The 18,801-nt window shown below is 35.8% G+C and overlaps 1 protein-coding gene across 5 annotated transcripts in view; it reads left to right on the forward strand.

Moving 5' to 3' along the window:
* atxn10 (ataxin 10) overlaps positions 1 to 18,801 on the forward strand; it is a 320,589-nt gene that overhangs the window by 190,834 nt on the left and 110,954 nt on the right. For 2 of the 5 annotated variants that reach the window (XR_006314464.2, XR_006314466.2), the window contains one exon: positions 12,829 to 12,967. The exons of 1 other annotated variant lie outside the window; for it this stretch is intronic. Coding sequence is in view for 2 of the 4 variants with exons in the window: in XM_043709265.2 (XP_043565200.2) it covers positions 12,829 to 13,013 (185 nt within the window). In the remaining 2 variants the exon portion in view is untranslated. Of the gene's footprint in view, positions 1 to 12,828; positions 13,600 to 18,801 lie in introns of those variants that run through there. 2 more of the 5 variants (XM_043709265.2, XM_043709266.2) reach the window with 1 other exon arrangement.

Consider the following 18,801-nt stretch of genomic DNA (forward strand, 5'->3'; position numbering starts at 1 on the left):
AAGAGACTGCAAATGAATATAGTCCAGTTAGGTGATTGGGCAAGAGGAAGTACAAGGATATTGTGGGGAAAAAATATTTTCATAGAAAGAATGGAAAAGTAGATTTATTTTAAAGAGACAAGCAAATGTTGGCAGTCTTAGGGATTTGTGCATTAATTGCAAAGTTACCATGTAAATTGTATTTTTATATTCTTTCCTCAGATTTAGGCATGGATAGCAAGTATGATATTTGTGGCCCATTTTTAATTACATTTGAGACGGTGCTAGTGAGCCACCTTCATGAACTGCCTTCAGTCTATCTAATGCAGGTACACTTGCAGCGCAGTTAGGAAAGCAATTTCATGATTTTTATCCACTATCAATGGTACGTGGTTTGTAGGACAATGAGGAAGTGTTCCCATGTGTTTCCTAGCCTTGTCCTTCTCAAATGAGAGGTTGTGTTTTAAGAGTTGTTAAGGAATGAAAATTAGCTAAAGCAAATCATATGTTAGTTTTTGTCACAAGGAAAATGGAGTACACGTGTTAGGAAGCTTTGCAATTATATAGGGCTTTAGTGACATCATACGTTTTTGTATCTCCTTAGCAAAGGAAGGATATAATTTTCTTACAGAATGTGACCAAAATTCACAAGATTGATTGCTGGGATAATAAGGATTCTATGAATAGATATTGACTAGAATGGCTTAGATTCTTTGGAGTTTGGAAAAATGTGAGGTGGTCTCATTGAAATGTATTAAATTCTCAGAAGGCTTGTTGGATAATATAGTCAGAGACTGTTTTAGAGAGTCTATAACTAGGGTCATAGTCTCAGGACAAGGGATTGGCCACTTTGGACTGAGGTGACGGTAAAGCAGAGTAAGATTTGGGAGTCAGAAATATTTAAGATCAAGAGCCAAGTACATGACTTTAAAAGAGATTACTTAAGTGGGAGATTTACTAAAACTATGATTAGGGAAGGCTGTTTAGCAAAACTTGAGTTCACATTGAAACACTTTTAAAACTATAATGCTGGGCATGCAAGATAAATACATTCTGAAAGCTGACAAAGCAAAAAAGAACCTAACTGGATTAAGGGATAAAAATAGGAAAAACAACTTTGACAATATTGCAGGAAAAAATGGAAAAGAATGAATACAAGAAAATGAAGAAATATGTTAAAAGGGTCGTCAGAGGGTGAAAAGAAACTTCTAAAATGTCATAGCTGATACTCATCATAAGATTGAAAAGTTATTTAATCAGGGTAGCAATGAAGAGTTAAAAGCTAGTGAAGAGGTGAGTGTTTTAAAAAACATGAAAACATTACATATCCTGGACCCTGTATGAACAACAATGATCAGTTTTGCAATAAATTGTAAACTGCTTCTCATTGTACTTTTTCAAGTGCTGAATCAACCTTGTAATATTAATAACAACAATATTGCATGTTGTTGAAACAAAACTTGAAACTCTTTCCATTTTGAATATGAAAGGATTCAAAGAAAAAATAGTTTGTGTTCCTTTGTGTTGCAAGACTTTCTAGCTGGAGTAAATGTTGAGAATTTAATTTAATGTAACTGCTACCTTCCCTGTTCAATTCTAACTGATCAGTTCTCTTTAAGTTATATGTGCTCAATTCATACAATCTTCAGTGCTATCGGAGTGAGCTGATTCATTTATTGCTTCTTGATCATCTCCTACGTTTTGACAAGCAGTGAAAATCAAATATCATTCAACTGTCCATAAGCAGAATATGTTTATTTCTGTCCAAAGCTGAAACAACAGCTTCCATCTTTCTTTGTTTATTTTTTTCCACTGTTCCTTCATCAATTGATCTATTTGCACATTGCCCACTCTGACCTCAAAGTGAATTCTCAAATCATCTCTATTGCAAAAGCTGGCAGCAAGAAATTCAATATCTTCTTTCATGCCAAATAATTCATCTTCTGTCAATTTGCTTTAAAGCAGAAATATTTTCATGATTTGAATGTTCCTCCTAGTCTGAGGATGCTCTTCTGTACAAAAAAAAACTGTTTCCTAATAGGTCATCCTTCTCATATTCCAGAGTTTTTTTTTTTTGCTTGTTCCTTGAAAACTCCAGATATATCACAATAATTAATTCCTACATCCACAATGTATTGCAATCAAGGCATATTGCAGACTTCTAATAACTTTGTTTACTAGATCCTCGAACCTGAGGAACTCTGTTTCCTCTTTTTACCTCGAGTAGAGACTTAACATCCTACAGGGAAATAGAATTTAAACTATTCTTTTACCGTTTTCAAGTGATTTGATCTCCACCTCCTCAGTGTCACTGAAATGGGATATCTCCATCATTAATTCCTCCACCCAGAGCTAAGTTCCAGTTTTATTTGCTTGTTCATAAAGATTTTAAGTGTTTTTAATATACTCTGTTCAAATTAATGAAGGGACAATTGTGGGCAGCAAATGCAGTTTTCTGACATGAACTTGGGTGTGACCGAAACATATGACCATTAACCAAAATTATCTCCTAAAGCATTAGATGTGATAATTTGAATTTGTTAATCCTTATATGTCCTAGATGCTGTTAGGATTCCAAGATAGCATTTGAGGCACATATACAAATACAGCAGGCAGTGTATTCGTTTAGGCCTTCACATGTGTGCACTAAATATCTGCAAGAAGTATACAAAAATGACATATCATGAAGTCAGCTAACCTGCAATACTGAATTGTTAGCAGGAGTGCTAATTCACAGTTCAATGTTGCAGCTGGTGTCCTTTCTTAACCTTTACAGCTGAATGTGTAAAGAGCACATTTTTTAACTGTGATTTGCAGCACAGAGGATGCTAAATTCTGTATCACTGGATAATAATAAACTTGGGCTTAAAAGTTCAGATTTATTGCAACTGCAGTATCCTTCATCCTCAATAGTTTTTTTCTAATCTAAAACTCTGGTGTACCCAATCTTGTCCTATATTGTATATGTACTTGTTCCCCAATGCTGTACCTTAGATCCATGCACTAGAACTCCCTCTTTAAGCCTTTTTCTTCCTTTTTAAAGATTTTATTCAGAAATAATTTCTTTGGCGAAGCTTTTAGTTGCCCATCCTATTATTTTGTCTTTTGGACTATTTTATGTCTCTATTAAGCATCATGGAACATTTTCTTTGGCAAAAGACTCTAAATGGAGTTTGGTATCCTTCATCCATGAAGAGAGAACGTAGTTCTGACTTTACAGATGACAATAACCCAGATATAGTTTGTAACTTCTGGAAAATCCTCACAAATATTTAATTTGGACTTTTGTGATTGGTTCCTGGAAGTGGGTTTCACAAATTCCATCTTCCAATCTCTTTCTCCCCCCCCCCACCCCCCCATACCCATTCTCTTGCTGTTAGCAAGGCTTCTCTGTTTTAAAAACACATGCATGATTGTTTGTATCTAAATAAAGCTTAAGAAATTTTTGCTTTAGCTTTTGTTCAAATAGTTTTGAAATGGAATTAAACAATAAATACTATTAATGCTATTGATGTATTCTCAGATGTTGTGCATACCAAGTGCAAATCGAAGCACAGGCTTTTGAAATAGGATGAGGTATTTAAATATAGACATTAATGAAGATAAATAAATGCATGAAAGATAATTAAGAGATAAATGTAATCATGTTGTCATAAAAATGTATAACACTATGAATATTTAGATTAATGCTTTATTTTGGAAATTGGGAATTGCATTTGTGAGGTGAATAGTATATTATAAAGCATTTAGAGAGATTCATTGTTCATCAGCAAATTCAGTGAAATGTGACCATGTTTACTGTGATATTTTCTCATTGAAACTCTACCTGAAGACAGCTATAATGTTAATATAAAAAAGTCAATATGATCATATAAAATGTACGGTTGTGGACTTGAGCTGTGTGCTATACAAACAACAGAAATAAACTAAATCAGTCACTTGACACTGTTCACCAAGCCTGTTGATACCTGTAACTGCACATGTTGCAAGAGAATTCTGGCCTGTTATATATACCTCTTGAAAAATGGTTCAACATTTGTCATTTCTGATCATTACTTTTTGGATCTGCATAATGCTAATCCACAAGTTGTGCTTGTGAAATTGTATGATAGCAAATTTTTTCAGTCCTATTTCAATCATTGGAACATGTGTTTTTCAGTTTATGTGCTCTTCAGGAGTACCATTTCAATCATGGTTTATTGATTCATCTTTTGGGTCCAAAAAAATGTTTTTGTGAGAATGTAACTTTTCTGGATGCAGAGACACCAAAATTATTATTACAAGGGGTGATGATAAATCAGATTATATTGTATTATGGAGAAACTCAATCAGCAGGTCTGGCAGCAGCAGACATTCTGAAGAAAAGACTTGAAATATTGATTCTTTCTTTATCACTTTTCAGATGCTGCAAGACCTGCTGGGTTTCTTCAGAGTTTTGTTTTTGAGTTCCAGCATCCACAGTATTTTATTTTTATTGTATTATGGGTTAATCATTTAATTGTAGCTATGGTCCTGTCAGGTTAAATTCAGTGCACAAATAATACATATTTCTTCCTAGTTGTTTGCTTCACTGTCTGTTACACACTGGTGGACCCTATGGTTTACCATCTTAACACAATGCAAGCAGAAAAATGCCTGTTTTTGTGGTTTACTAGATTATTCAGTTCACGTGATATTGTTACGTTCTTATTTTTTCAGACTAGTGGAGTGCATTATTACAGTATATTCAACTGTGTACAGTTTCTATTCTCAGTTGGACATATGATGATCATGTAATCCAAAAAGAACAATCATGAGCTCTCAGGTTAGATCTTGCAAGGTACAGGTTCAGTTCAGACCTGTATTTTTGCCCTCAAAAATATGGATTCAGGTGCACAAAGAATTTTGGCATCTTATTTCTTTCTCCCACTCTGATTTAATTGTGTGAACTGTTAGATTGAAGTACAGTAGCCACACGATTTTGCTTAATGTGTGTGATTACTCTTTTATTATTGTTTCCAAAAGCTAATGATTTAGAGATAATATAAATTAGGCTAACAAACAAAATGATTATTTCGATCATTTATAATGTGATAGGTATTCTGAGTCAGTCAGGAGAGTAGTTAATAAGTACCTAATAAAAATCTTCAATTGTCTTTAAAACAGCACATCTTTGCTGTCACTAATGATGTAAATATTTGAACAAGTTCCACAATTGAAGGTTGAATTCATATAATCTCTTAAATTCGTGTGAAACTTTTGAATTCTTTTTGACACCAATTTTAAGAGTCTTGAATATGTGAAATTGTAAATGCAGGATGAGCCTTTTATTCCATAGATGGAAGGATGTCAAACATGAAAAACATTGGGTAGAGCAAGATTTATTCAGCAGGTTAAGGCATTGCCCTTCCAACATGTGCCACGGTATTGAAAAGTTTTTTCCTCATACTATCCTGATAATAGATTTATCACTAATATTTAGCACAAACTTAAGTCAAAACATCTTCTATTTTTATTTTTATTTTATTTTGCACTCATTTTGACTAAATACTTGACTCACTAGTTGTCATTGAACTAACATCAGAATGGTTCACGTATAAGAGAAGATTAGGCAAAAATGCAGATTTGCCAGCATTACCCAGGTTCCAAGAGAAAAAAGTTAAAGTTGATACACTGATTGATCTGTAAGCCACTAGACTGGGGTTGTTTCTCTGAAATATAGATGATAAATGCATTTTCTTGTTTCTAATCCTGCATCACCTTCATTGTCATACTGTTCCCTAATGATAATAGTATCGAACACATTTCCTTTCTGGCCCTATTCAGCAGTTGAAGTTGTATACTCAGGGAATTTGTGATCTTAAGTGGTTACATTTATCCGGTACCTCTACCATCCATTTTACAATTGTTCTAGAATATTGACAGAACTTGGTAATAGCTGAAAATGTGTTGCTGGAAAAGCGCAACAGGTCAAGCAGCATCCAAGGAGCAGGAGAATCGACATTTCGGGCATGAGCCCTTCTTCAGGAATGAGGAAAGCGTGCCAAACAGGCTAAGATACAAGGTAGGGAGGAGGGACTTGGGGGAGGGGAAATGCGATAGGTGGAAGGAGGTTAAGGTGAGGGTGATAGGCCGGAGTGGGGGTGGGTGCGGAGAGGTCAGGAAGAAGATTGCAGGTTAGGAAGGTGGTGCTGAGTTCGAGGGTTGGGACTGAGACAAGATGGGGGGAGGGGAAATGAGAACTTGATAGTAAGTTAGTAAACCCTGCTCTAATGAATGCTTAAATAATTTACTTAACAGTACTAATATTATTATTCATCATGTAAACAATAGAATTCTATTACACCAGTACATTTTCTGGAATAAACATGTTAATTCCCCAACAATACAAACTGACTCTAATCTTCCATATAAATATTTCTCTGCTGCCTTATTATGTATCATCTGTATTCATGCCCTTTGAAAATTTGAAGTTTTCACATAAATGGTTCGAAGACAGATTATTTTTTGTAAGTGTAGTGACTCTTATATGAAAGGCCAGCTTAAATAAAATGTACCATTTAGATTCAAATGCTCACCCTGGATTGTTGTATCAGGCTTTAGTTTAAATCAGACTGACTTTTGGCCATCTTGGACCAGTTTTACAGCATTCCTCAAAAACACTGATTAAGCCTTATCATATAGAAACATTTGTGAAAATAGGCTTAAGAAATGCCTTCCTCTGGGGACATTCCTGTTTTTGAAAGCTGTGAAGTGTTGTGCTGAAATATAGTTTTGTTTTTAGCTTTAGCTTTGTTGCACTTTTCAGAGTTTTAAAGAGGACACTAAAGTGCTGATATCCAGCAAGTACTTGATACACCGTTTGTTCACTATAATTATCTCTGATATACAAGTTAGACAGGTATTATTGTTCATGTTTCCATTTTTTTTAATGAATCTGGTTGAACTTTCTTCAATGTAACACACATTTGCGTGCTTAATAGTAGAGACAGTCAAAACTTGTTTTCATTCTTTTCAGAATTCAGACCAATAGTTTGTCATGCAAATCATCTCAAAGAATAATAAACTTTGCATTAAATTCAAATGACTCGAAGATTTGCAATTGTATAACATTTTCATGAACATAGGACATTCTTAAGTACTTTTGAAGTGTAATGTTTGTTGAATTGTAAGAAACATGGCAGCTAATTTCTGCACAGCAAAATGACAAGGCAATTCAATTTTATGATGTTGATTGAGGGATTAAACATTGGTCAGGACCTGAGGATAATTCCACTGCTTTTCTTTTAAATAATGTTGTGGAATCTTTTACATCTGCTTGAGAGAGGGCATGTATTTAAGGTCTCATCTGGATGCTAACATCTTTGACAGTGCAGAATTCCCTCAACTGCACAGGCATGTCAGCTCTTGAACTGGATCTTGAACCACCAACTTGATGACTTGGGCAAGAGTGCTACCGATACCAGTTGAGCCATCAGCGAGTTTATATCCAAAGTAAAGTTGTCAATTTTTCAAGGACATTTAACTAAATTCATGTATATTTCAAGTGATCTGTGTTCAAAATAGCCTCAAGATTGGTGAGATTTCCCAAGTGAAATATATGCCCTCTCAAGTATGTTTAGAAACAGTGAAAAATTTGCCTTTCTTGCTGGGTGTATTCATAATGCAAATTTAGTCTCGGGATTAACTCCAGCAGCCCTCAGATTGCATAGATTGTGTTCTCACTGAGGGCAAATGAATAGAACTCTCAACATATACAGGTAACCTCCTCACCTTCAAAGCTGTCAGTAGATTTTAAAAGGGAAGAGAGAACATTTACAATCCCCATCCCTGAAATTATCCAGATAATACAGTTCTTCTTTTCGTTTTGTAATTTGTGCTTTTCTGTTCCTTGCGAAAAAAAAATACATTTACATTATCTTTAAACTGAATGGTGAGACACCTGTGAGCATTCAAATGGGCTAGTGCTTTTATAGCATTGTGTTCTAGTGCTATGATAAAACTAGGGTGAAAATAATATCTTTGCAAGTGTTGTGAGTGATACTGGGCAATTATTATTGTTGCATCATTCTACCTCTTCATTTTCCACAGCAATTAAAAACAATTTTGAGAGACAACTGACAAGATAAGTTTATTGATAAGACAAGACCAGATTGTATTTTCAGCATTCTTGTAATTTTAAAGACAGCTTCTCTTAATGTCTGACATTTCTTTGTATTGGTAACAGGTTTATCAACTATTTCAAAGTAATTATTTTCTGTGTTAAGTTTGTTAGGTAGTATAATTTGTCAGTGTTGCTATTAAGTGATGTTATTTCCAGTATGATAAATATCTTCATACGCTTGGCTTAGAAGGTGCTATGCTGTGCATCTCATCAGTACATTGGCAGTTCTCCTTTTAACTGAGCATATTACCACCTGAGGAAGTTTTTTGACATTCAGTTTTCAGAAAAGCTAGATGCAGATACAGTTGTGACACAAACATTTCCTTTTGGCAACATTGTATTATGGAATTAGTCATAACTGCTGCAGCACAGACTGCCTTAAGTTTTACATACTTTTATTCTTGCATTTAATCAATAACAATTTGATGTAGGTCACAAATGAGATTGCATCTGATTGCTATCCAAACAACCTGAGCTGTCTTAGGAATGCATTCACAACGAACAACGTCGTTTAAGTTGACTATGTCCTTTGTTTAGATTGCCTCATTTTAATCATTCTGCTTTACATCTATCCGAAGAATCCATATTCTCATTTATCAGTGGGAATTTTGATTTAACATCATTTCGTGCTAATATGGCATTGTGTAACCTGATTGCCATTTTGGAGCTGAGTCTCTATTCCCTGGTCACTGCCAATCATTTCTCTCCCTGACGTTCATTATTACTTCTTTGTTCATAGATACTGCCAGATTTCAGTGTGAGATGGGAGCAAAGAATTAAAATGATAGGCAATCAGAAACTCCAGGTTATATCTGTGGACTAAAAGGGCATAGTCCACTATTTAGTCACCTGATCTGCATTTGCTTTTCCCAGTATAAAGGAGATCACAGCATTAAGCAATGCATAAGCAAATTCAGTAAACTACATTGAAGGAAGTACAAGTAAATATTGTTTCCAGTTGAATGTCATTGGTCAGCTTATGGACGTTGCATTTATCTAATAAATAACTGCTTTTCAAAAATAACTCGCTGAAACATTTGAGGTAACAAGTAGTTAGATATTTTATACCAAATGTGATCAATATTGACTGTAAAGTGCATTGTGCTCTATTTTAAAGTGTCCAGATTATCTCTCCCCTTACGGTTGTCACAGACCAGAAACCAAAAACTCCTATGTGCTTGTTTTCTTTTCCTTGAATCATTTCATCCTATTATTCCAGTCGTCTTTTCTTCCTCCAGCATTTGTAAGAACTCTCAATACACGTACCTCCATATCTCAATAATCACAGCTTTAGTGATGTACCTGTTCTTTCTCACAATTCCTCCCATTGCGATTTTCTTTTAGAAATGGGGTAGGGATTAAAATTGAACTTAGTATTTCAAATAAGGTCTTGCTGATACTTTTACTTAGCACGGTTACAGATTTATAATAAACGGTCTGTGCAGTACAGCCCAAGGTTGTATTTTTCTTGGGCTCAGCTTTCTGATGCTATAACAATAACTTGTACCAGTATAGCACTTTTAAAGTAGTAAAACTCAAAAAAGTTTCACAAGTGTTATAAAGCAAGATTTGAAACTGAGCCGCATAAGGTGATGTTAGTGCTGACAGCCCAAAGCTTGATCAAAGAGAGAGGTTTAATGAACACCTTAAAGGAAAAAATATTTAGTATTGAAGAGATTTAAGAGAGTAATTATAGAGTTTAGGGCCTCAGAAGCAGAAGATTTGATTGGCAATGACGTAGCAAGTAAAATCAGAAATATTCAACAGGCCAAATTAGATATGAACACAAATAACTTTGAGATTGTAGGGCTTGGGGAGATTAGAGATAGAGCTGATAAGATTTAAGAAATGATTATTCATTGCTCTTCTCATCTGTTACCATCTTCCAAAATCCCATCAGTGCTATACATTCTGTTATCAGTGAAATTCCGTCTCCAATTTATTGATGAAAATATTTAATAAGGACCTATCACTGGACTAGGGTATCTGACACACAGCCAGATCTAATTTAAACAATACACTTTTAAAAGGTTTTGTTTGCAATCCTTTGGCCAGTTTATTGCCCTTCTTCATTTTCACCCCAAATTCAAAACAGAAGGCTCACTATCCCTCAATAACACTTTTAAACTACATGAAATGGACATATTGTTAAGTGAGGTTACATTCCCATTGTTTGAAGTCAGTCTTTTCAAACATGACCCTCTTGATGAGCTCAAAGTATTATGGCTACTAAATTATGGGTGCTGTCTGGACGAATGTGTATTTATTTGCAAGAAGCAAAAAGTTGTTTAATTTAATGAATAAGTTCATTTGTAGTTTTTGCATGAATTCAGGTTGCAATCTCTCTTAACTCTCAACTGCTAATGAAAGCAAAGAAAAGTGAAGCCACAGAAATCGTGAACATCCTGTGTACTAAATCACAGCTTACATTAGCAAACTAACTAAATGTGCCCTCGACTTGGGAAATAATTGTTTTTCTTTGTTAGATTTATCTATTTTTTGTTGCTATGCTACAGAGCAGTTTAGATCATTAACAGAAATGGCAGCCAAGTTCTTTTTGGCTTCTAAGTGCATCCTCTTCCACTCTTTAAGCATGAGCAGTCTGTTCCCATGGCATTTTATTATTCTAAGTTAGAGTTGACTGCATTGTTTCACAGATGGCTTCTACCTTTAATCAAAGCAATTGTATCTGATTTTTCTTTTTCTTTTGACAAAACTAGTTTCTTATCATTCTTCATATATTCAAAATGACATTTATATTAAAGGTGCTATTTCTTAGAGAGAATCTTGACATTACTAGAAATCTTTGATTTATGACTGTTAAATGGCAAACTCATGCTTTCCTACCAAAGATCTGTTGTAAAAATAATATGATTTGTTTATTTTTGGATAAGAGCATTAAATGAAACTTAGATCTGTATCCTGCTCACTCCTAGCTCTTGTGGATTTATTGCATTCTACAGAATGGAAACAAACAGGATCATGGCCTGGCTTGCAGTAACCGTGGAAACATTAGTAGCTTTTCATGAGGTTCAATATACAATGAGGTGCTCAAGTGCCAGAAGGATTAAGGATTTTCTTTAGCAATGTGCTTTATATTCCCCCTGTCAGTGGGCAGATGAACAAGAGAGTAAGGTGAATGTTGGGTTGAACTTCCTTTAATCTCTTGTAACACTTATGTTCTTCTTGTGCTCAAAATGATCTGGTAGTTTGAGTTTAATGCACTGTGTTAACAAGTAGCCTCATGTTTATGCATCACCTACTTTTTTGGCATACAAGTGCTCGGAGCGAAAAACTGATTAAGTCGTCAATGTTTGAATGTCAAAATAAAATTAGCCAAAGTAAAGTTTTACTTTTAAAAAGCCGTAAAAAGATTGGCAGAGCATAGCTAGGTTTCTTTGGTTTCTACAAGTTCATGCGCCATTCAATTCCTGTGATTTCACAGGTATTTATTTTAAGTTACTTTTGAAGCCTTATCTTTCAGCAAAAAATCTGTAAGACACAAATTGCGAGTGATAGTGAGGTCAAAACTGTTCAAAGAGACACAGGAAATGTTAAATTAAAAATAAGTGCTGGAGATACTCAGCAGATTTGGCGGCTTCTGTGGAGAGTTAACGTTTTCAGTCCAATTACACTTCTTCAAAACTCATTGCTGCAGTGGCCATAATATTACTGCAGATTCAATAAGCAAGCTCAATGAATGCTGCCATCTTAGATGTGCCTAAATTGACAGTGAAGGTATTTATAAGGAATTGTCAAGTAGGCAACAATTGTCATGTTCAATATGAAGAGGTACAAGCATTTTTGATTTATAAATAGCTAGTTATTTAATCACTAATACGTTCCATAATCTGAGTATAGCATAATATACAGGTGAAAAGATGATAACAATACCCAAATCTTGACCCAGAAATTCTCTGACAATAAAATATAAAATTGCATTTTGATGCTTTAAACTCAGTTCTGTCTTGGATTTACTGGAGGCTACATAGGTATTAACATACAGAGTCCTGTTGTTTGCAGGCAGAAAGAACATGTACATACACTGCACCAATTTAAGGTCAACTGGACAGGTGCCAACCATTCTCTGATTCATTTCTTAGGTACATATCTTGACCAATCAGAGTTAACCAGCCTGGTTTAAAATTTAAACAAAGCTTAGTAGTTAGCTGTCGTTATCATTAACTGGTGCATTGTCAATGGCAAAGCCTCTAACAACCAGAGTACACTTGCCATCCAAACAGCGTTGTCCTTTTATACAATATAAACGTTGTTTTCCCTTCACTTTGTTAATTTTTTAAGAATTGTCCTGAAGACAAAACATCTTTTTTTCTTTAATACTACAGAAAATGTACTTGCCCATAAATTGTATGTCAATAGAGCAGGATAAATCAGAACGTATTCTTTCTGACCGACTATCAACCCGCTGCTGGCCTCTACAAATTGAACAATAACAGTTTGGAAAAAAAAGCATTATTACATGGATTAATAATGGCTTAACCACATCTGATGTGCCATAGGATTGTATCTTTAGAAGTCTTTGAATTCAGTATATTAGAGGTTCATGACCACCAATGTAGCTCCTCCATCATTAGTCAAGATATACTGACAGGACGACAGCCGAAGTAGTGAGTATTATTACGATTTGACTAACTACTTTGTATTCTATAAAATTTAATCAGATTCCTTAACTCAGTGCACCATAGTTGTGAGCCAGTGGGCCATTTTTACCATTCGAATCCTTACAGAACAGAACTTGAAGAATCAAGAAGTGATATCCCAGATGGCATATCAGGGTGTGGCAGATAGTGCCATGCTAAACAACATGGGATTGCAAGTTGAAGAACAAGATGGAAAGCTTTATGTGAAGTCCCAGGGAAAGAGTTCATAGTGAGAAGGGTTCCGAAAACATTGCCATAACAGGATTTATCAATCTGTTTTTCCAGTCATTTGTCACACCGAGAAAAATGTAGACTGAGAACAAAAGTAGAATATAATACTACTTTAACTGTTTCAGGACAACAGAATAGTCTGCAGTCATTCTTTGGTGTATTTCTCAGTCCATTGCCTTGACTAATTAGTGTCAACTTGTCTGTTTTAAAATTTAACCAAAGTTTGGCGGTTAACTGCCAGTCATCCTCAGACTGCTACATTATCCATGGAAATGTCTCAAACAATCAGTGTCCACTTGCTAACCAACTTCTTCTATTACATGGTGTAAATATTGTTTTTCATTTGCATTGGTCAGGCTTGTGTATTGTCCTAATGAATACAAGCAGTTTTCAAGTTCTGTACTACCAAATGACAATCTGAAAACTGATCTTTCTTAGGATGTACTGGCTTTAATTAATACTGTACTTATTTGCAATGGCCACTGCTTATATTGACGAAATATAAATTCTCGAATGCAAAAGGTGATCTTTCTTCAAATACAGAATTGTTATCAAAGATCAATCAATAAACTTTGTTTCTCGTAATCTTGTTTCTTTTGAACTGTTGCAGGATATAGTTTCTTTACTAATGCCTACAACTGAAATAACAAGTGAACTATGCCCACCATTCATTTTAACTGTCTTGAGATAAGATTAAATTAATGAAGGAATAGTGTTTTACTGGTAAGTCTGCTCTTTAGTCATACTGCAAAAGGTGCATCCATGCTCCATCATCAACAAAATGATGCTACAAGGCTGTAACAATCCTGGAAAAATGTGAGCTGAAATAACCTCGAATAGGTTCTCTTTCTTATGTGAGTTTGATCTAGCTATCAGGCTATCCTTTAATTTTTAAGTACGAGACAGAGTTGACTATCCTAAAAGTTGTTCTTCATTGTTAAAATCCATTGAATCTTGGAGCAAAAGTTTGAGTATTGCACTAGCCAGTGATGTTTCTTAGAAGCACAGTAAATTACATATTAAAATTCTGTCACACTAAAACTTCAGAATAAGATGGCTGAACTCTAAAGCAAGCATCCATAGAAAATCAAAAGAAAGGCAGAAGTTTAAAGTCCAACTGTTATAAACAGTGATTTGTACTTGTGTTATGCACATCATCAAACACTTGGTCACCATTTCTGGATTTTGAAAAAAATGCAGTAAAATCAATTCAATTTAATCTACTTCCCTCTGGCCTCAAGAAATTATGGTACAGAATTAACTTTAGACAAATGCTCAATAGTGAAGCCATTTATAAATCTCAAACAAACTGCAATCTGCAATTCTCAATCCTACCTCAATAGTTGATTATTTCAGCGCCAAAAACTGGGGTCATTTCCAACGTGGTGATGAAGGCTTTGTCCATCAAAGTTAAGGGAAATGGAGACATGCATTGTGCTGCCCTGCTGATGTCAACTGCACTGTGGCCTGGACGTAAGGGAAAAAAATTAACAGGGTCAGCATTTCTCCTGTTTGTGCATTAATAAGTAAAGATTAGCAACAGAATGCTACCTGAACCCCTAACTTGTAAACATCATTTAAACTACATTTAAATATGTTCTAATTGTTCATTACAGACTTTAGGTTCTCAAAAAAAAGTGCATTGATTGCTAACTTTCAAAAACATACAAACACTTAGTAAAATTTGCTTTTTGTTGCCTTGTCTTTGAGGTGATTGGAAAAGGGAGAAATTGTGGGCAATAAACAACACTTTTGGCAAAAAAAGGAAGTCTAGTATTAGAGCAAGCTAATTTTTTGTTATATTTCCAATCTTATTAATGAGGCCAAATCTCAGTGTTATGTAAAGAGAAATTTGGAGGTCTCCCCAATGGATTACTTACAATTATGTGACATAAAGCAGGAAAGTCTTGAACGGCTGACTTGTACTAGTTCACCTGTCTCAGCCAAGGCTGCAGTCAGAAGATATAATCAACCTTGGAAACCTGGGTTAGATACCTAAAAGAAAAAAACACCATGCATGCTGCAAATGTTAGCGATGAGGAGAAATCACTTCTCTCAAAGTGTCATGCGTCTGTGAAATTCATTACACCAGATTACAGTAGATGTCAAGACACTGAATAAATTTAAGAAGGAAATAGATTTTTAATTACAAATGGGTTAAAGGGTTCTGGGGAGCAGGCAGGAAATTGGAGTTGAGGCAGGCTTGACGGACTGAATTACCTACTTCTGGTCAATCATCAGTCACGTGCCGTGGTTTGGAACATCAGTTGTATTTTTACCTTGAATCTGAAAGTTCTGATTCGAGATTCATTGCAGGCCTGAGCAGGTAATCCAGCTGGCATGCTATATTGTTGAAGGAATTACCTTTCAGAAGAGGATGAATGAAAACCATAACTGAAATCTTGCCAAGTATAAACTGTCAGATATATTGCTGACAATGATAATGGTAATTGAGTTTGAAGTTCTGAAATGTTGAAGTACTGAAGTTAAATATACTGAACATACTCAGGAAGAAAGTTGCCTTTCTTCTTTGCTCTCCATTTAGCTATAAATTCCATTTTCCCCAGTTTGATTTGGGGGAACTCAGAACACTTCAGCAGGTGAGTATACTGCAGCTTGTTCTAATCAACCTTACAGACCACAAACTCAAGATCTGATGTTCTGAATTTTATGTAATGTGAGGATTCCACCTTGCCATTTAGGTGGATCCAAAAGATCATCTTGACATAGATTGAAGAAAACCAGAATTATTCTCTCAACTTTTGGCAACTGTTATGACATTATTCCTGGATATGTCAGATCCACGCCAGGAACTTGGCTTGATAGATTATAATTTTGTTTTGGTTTGGTTTTGACAAAGTGATCTCTTACAGAACCATAAGCATACAAAACTGCAGGTTAAGCTTTAACAATAAAACTAAAGTTTATTACAAAAGGAATTAAGAAGAAACTGAAAAGATTTAGTACTTCCTTGAAAGTCTGAAAAGAAATAGAAGAGAAGAACACAAATTCACTGAAACTTACATGAGACTACATTTATTCAAATACAACAACAAGAAGAAAGGCCTTATCTTCAGATGTGAATTAAACAGATGTTTTTTTTTTCAAGTTATTTTTTAGGATCTGAGCATGGCAGCCAAGATCAGCATTTATTGCCCATCACTAATTGCTGTCAAGAAAATGTTGGTGCATTCCCCCTTTGAAGGAAGGAGTTGTAGGATTTTCTCGTAATGAAGGGATGCTGATAAAGTTGCAAGTCAGGATGATGCATGATGTGGAGGGGTACTTCTCTGCGTCTGCTGTTTTTGCTCTGCCAGGTGGTAGAGGTTGCATTATTGGAAGGGACCAAGTTGGCAAACAGTTTGGTGAGTTGAGGAAACTCACTTTGTGGATGGTTCAACTCTGCTGCCACTATAGAACATAGAAAAGTACAGCACAGAACAGACCCTTCGATGTTGTGCCGAGGATTAATCCTAAAGTAAAACAAAATAACCTAACCTACGCACCCCTCAATTCACTGCTGTCCATGTGCATGACCAGCAGTCCCTAATGACTCTGCTTCCACCAGCAACGCTGGCAACGCATTTCACAACTCTCTGCATAAAGAACCTACCTCTGACATCCCCTCTATACCTTTCTCCTAATATCTTAAAACTATGACCTCTTGTGACAGTCAATCCTGCCCTGGGGAAAAGTCGCTGGCTATTGACTCTATCCGTGGCCAATTCACCTGACCTGCACATGTTTGGACCGTGGGAGGAAACCGGAGCACCTGGTGGATACCCATGCAGGCACTGGGAGAATGTGCAAACTTCACACAGACAGATGCCCTAGGTTGGAATTGAACCTGGGACCTGGTGCTGTGAGGCAGCAGTGCTAACCACTGTGCCACCCCCTAGTTGCTACTTGGCCTGTCCCATAGTGTGGCCCATGATAACATGAAAAACTTAACAATGGGTGATAAGATTTAAAAACAAAATTATTTATAGGATGTGGGTGTCACTGCTAGAACCAAAATGCCATCCCTAACTCCCTTGGAGAAGGCAGGGTAAGCTGCTGCCTTGAACCATTCCAATGCCTTGGATGTAAGAGACATCATAGTATGGTTAAAATTGAGGTGCAGTGACAATGAAGGTCAGTGATATCATTCCAAGAGATCACTGTCCTGAAACATTTGCGACCATTATCGTTTGATGATGATCCTATGACTGCCACCACCTGAGAGTTTTGCCTGATTTTCCTACTGACTGTGGCTTCCTGATGCCATATTCGGTCAAATGTGATCTTAGTGTCAGAGGTAGTCACTCTCGCCTCACTTTTGGAAATTCAACTCCGTTGTCCATGTTTAGATCAAGACTAAAATGAGGTCAGGAGCTGAGTGGCCTCAGTGGAACTCAAGCTAAGAATCAGTGAGCAGATTATTGGTAAGCAAATGTTGTTTGATATCACTGTTGATGATGTGTCCCATCATTCACTGATGATTGAAAGTACACTAATGGAGTGGTAATTGATTTCTGGCAATTCAGAGATTTCTTTGCCCAAATTTGACAAAATAACTGGTCCACAGCCACTGTTGAGAATTCTCTCCTTCGTGTTTATCACTGTGCAGCCACTTCTGCTGGTGGGAAAGGACGAATCCAGAGATGGTAATACAACTGAATGGCTTGCCAATGCTATTTCAGAGGGTGGATAAGTCAATCATATTGCTGTGGGTCTGGAGTCACATTTGGACCACTTCTTCAGGTAACTACAGCAGATTTTTTCTCTTAACTGAGAGATATTTGTGATTGTAGTGCCTTTCATAATGAGTGTACATCCAAAAGGGTTTTACAGCAATTAAGTGCTTTTGAACACTGTTGTAATCAATAAATAGAAGTAGCCACTTTGGACAGACCATGTTCTCATAAACAGCAATGTGATGAAAAACAGATAAGGTATTTTTGTGATATTGATTGATGGATAAGTATTGCCATCACATCCCTGCACTTTTTCATTGCAATGAATAGTCAGCTTTGATTTTTGGGCTCAAGTTCTGGAATGGGAATTGAATTCTCACATGCTTTTGATTCAGAAGTCAGTGTGCTGTCTTCTGAGTGATGACAGGCACTACAAATAACCTGTGACATACAACAATCTATAATAATACCTACTGAGAATAACATCACTTATTTTGTGCATTCGTTGTCTGCTCAAAGGTTCAGCAAGATATCTCATATGTAATCTTCCCTTTACAAATCGGTGCTGCTTCTGATTAGCTCATATTTGCATAAATGTTTGGTCAATCTGTCCCACTGCTAACCTCCACACAACTGACTTTAAACCAACAGGTATCTAATTTCGCAGTTTATTTCTTCCACTTTGTAGAACATTTGAATGAATTTGACAATATTCTAATCCAAGGTGTTAATTCCTGAACTGTTGTGTTTTGGATGACTAGGCCTGATGAATCATCAATTCCCTCATGTTCTTTAATGTGGAGGTCTGTCTATCTTTAACAGCACTCAATTTATTGTCATTTTTGGCTTCTTTTGTAGAGTTGAATTGGTTCCGTTCCTTGATTTATTTTTATTTCCTTTGAATCTTTGGTAATTTTTTCTTAACCTCTATTGTGAAGACCAACACAAAATAACTATTCGGTAACTATACCATTACCTGACTTAATAACCTATAATATCTGCTTTTGTAATTTATGTGGAAGTGCAGGACAAATAAATGCTCAGCTTTGGACCTTGTGTTTTAGTTGAATACTCTATGGATATTTCCTTAATTTGAACAAATATTTATAGA

The sequence above is a fragment of the Chiloscyllium plagiosum genome, unplaced genomic scaffold (assembly GCF_037043375.1).
Source record: "Chiloscyllium plagiosum isolate Xiang-an unplaced genomic scaffold, Cpla_swu_hap1 HiC_scaffold_19, whole genome shotgun sequence".
NCBI lineage: Eukaryota > Metazoa > Chordata > Chondrichthyes > Orectolobiformes > Hemiscylliidae > Chiloscyllium > Chiloscyllium plagiosum.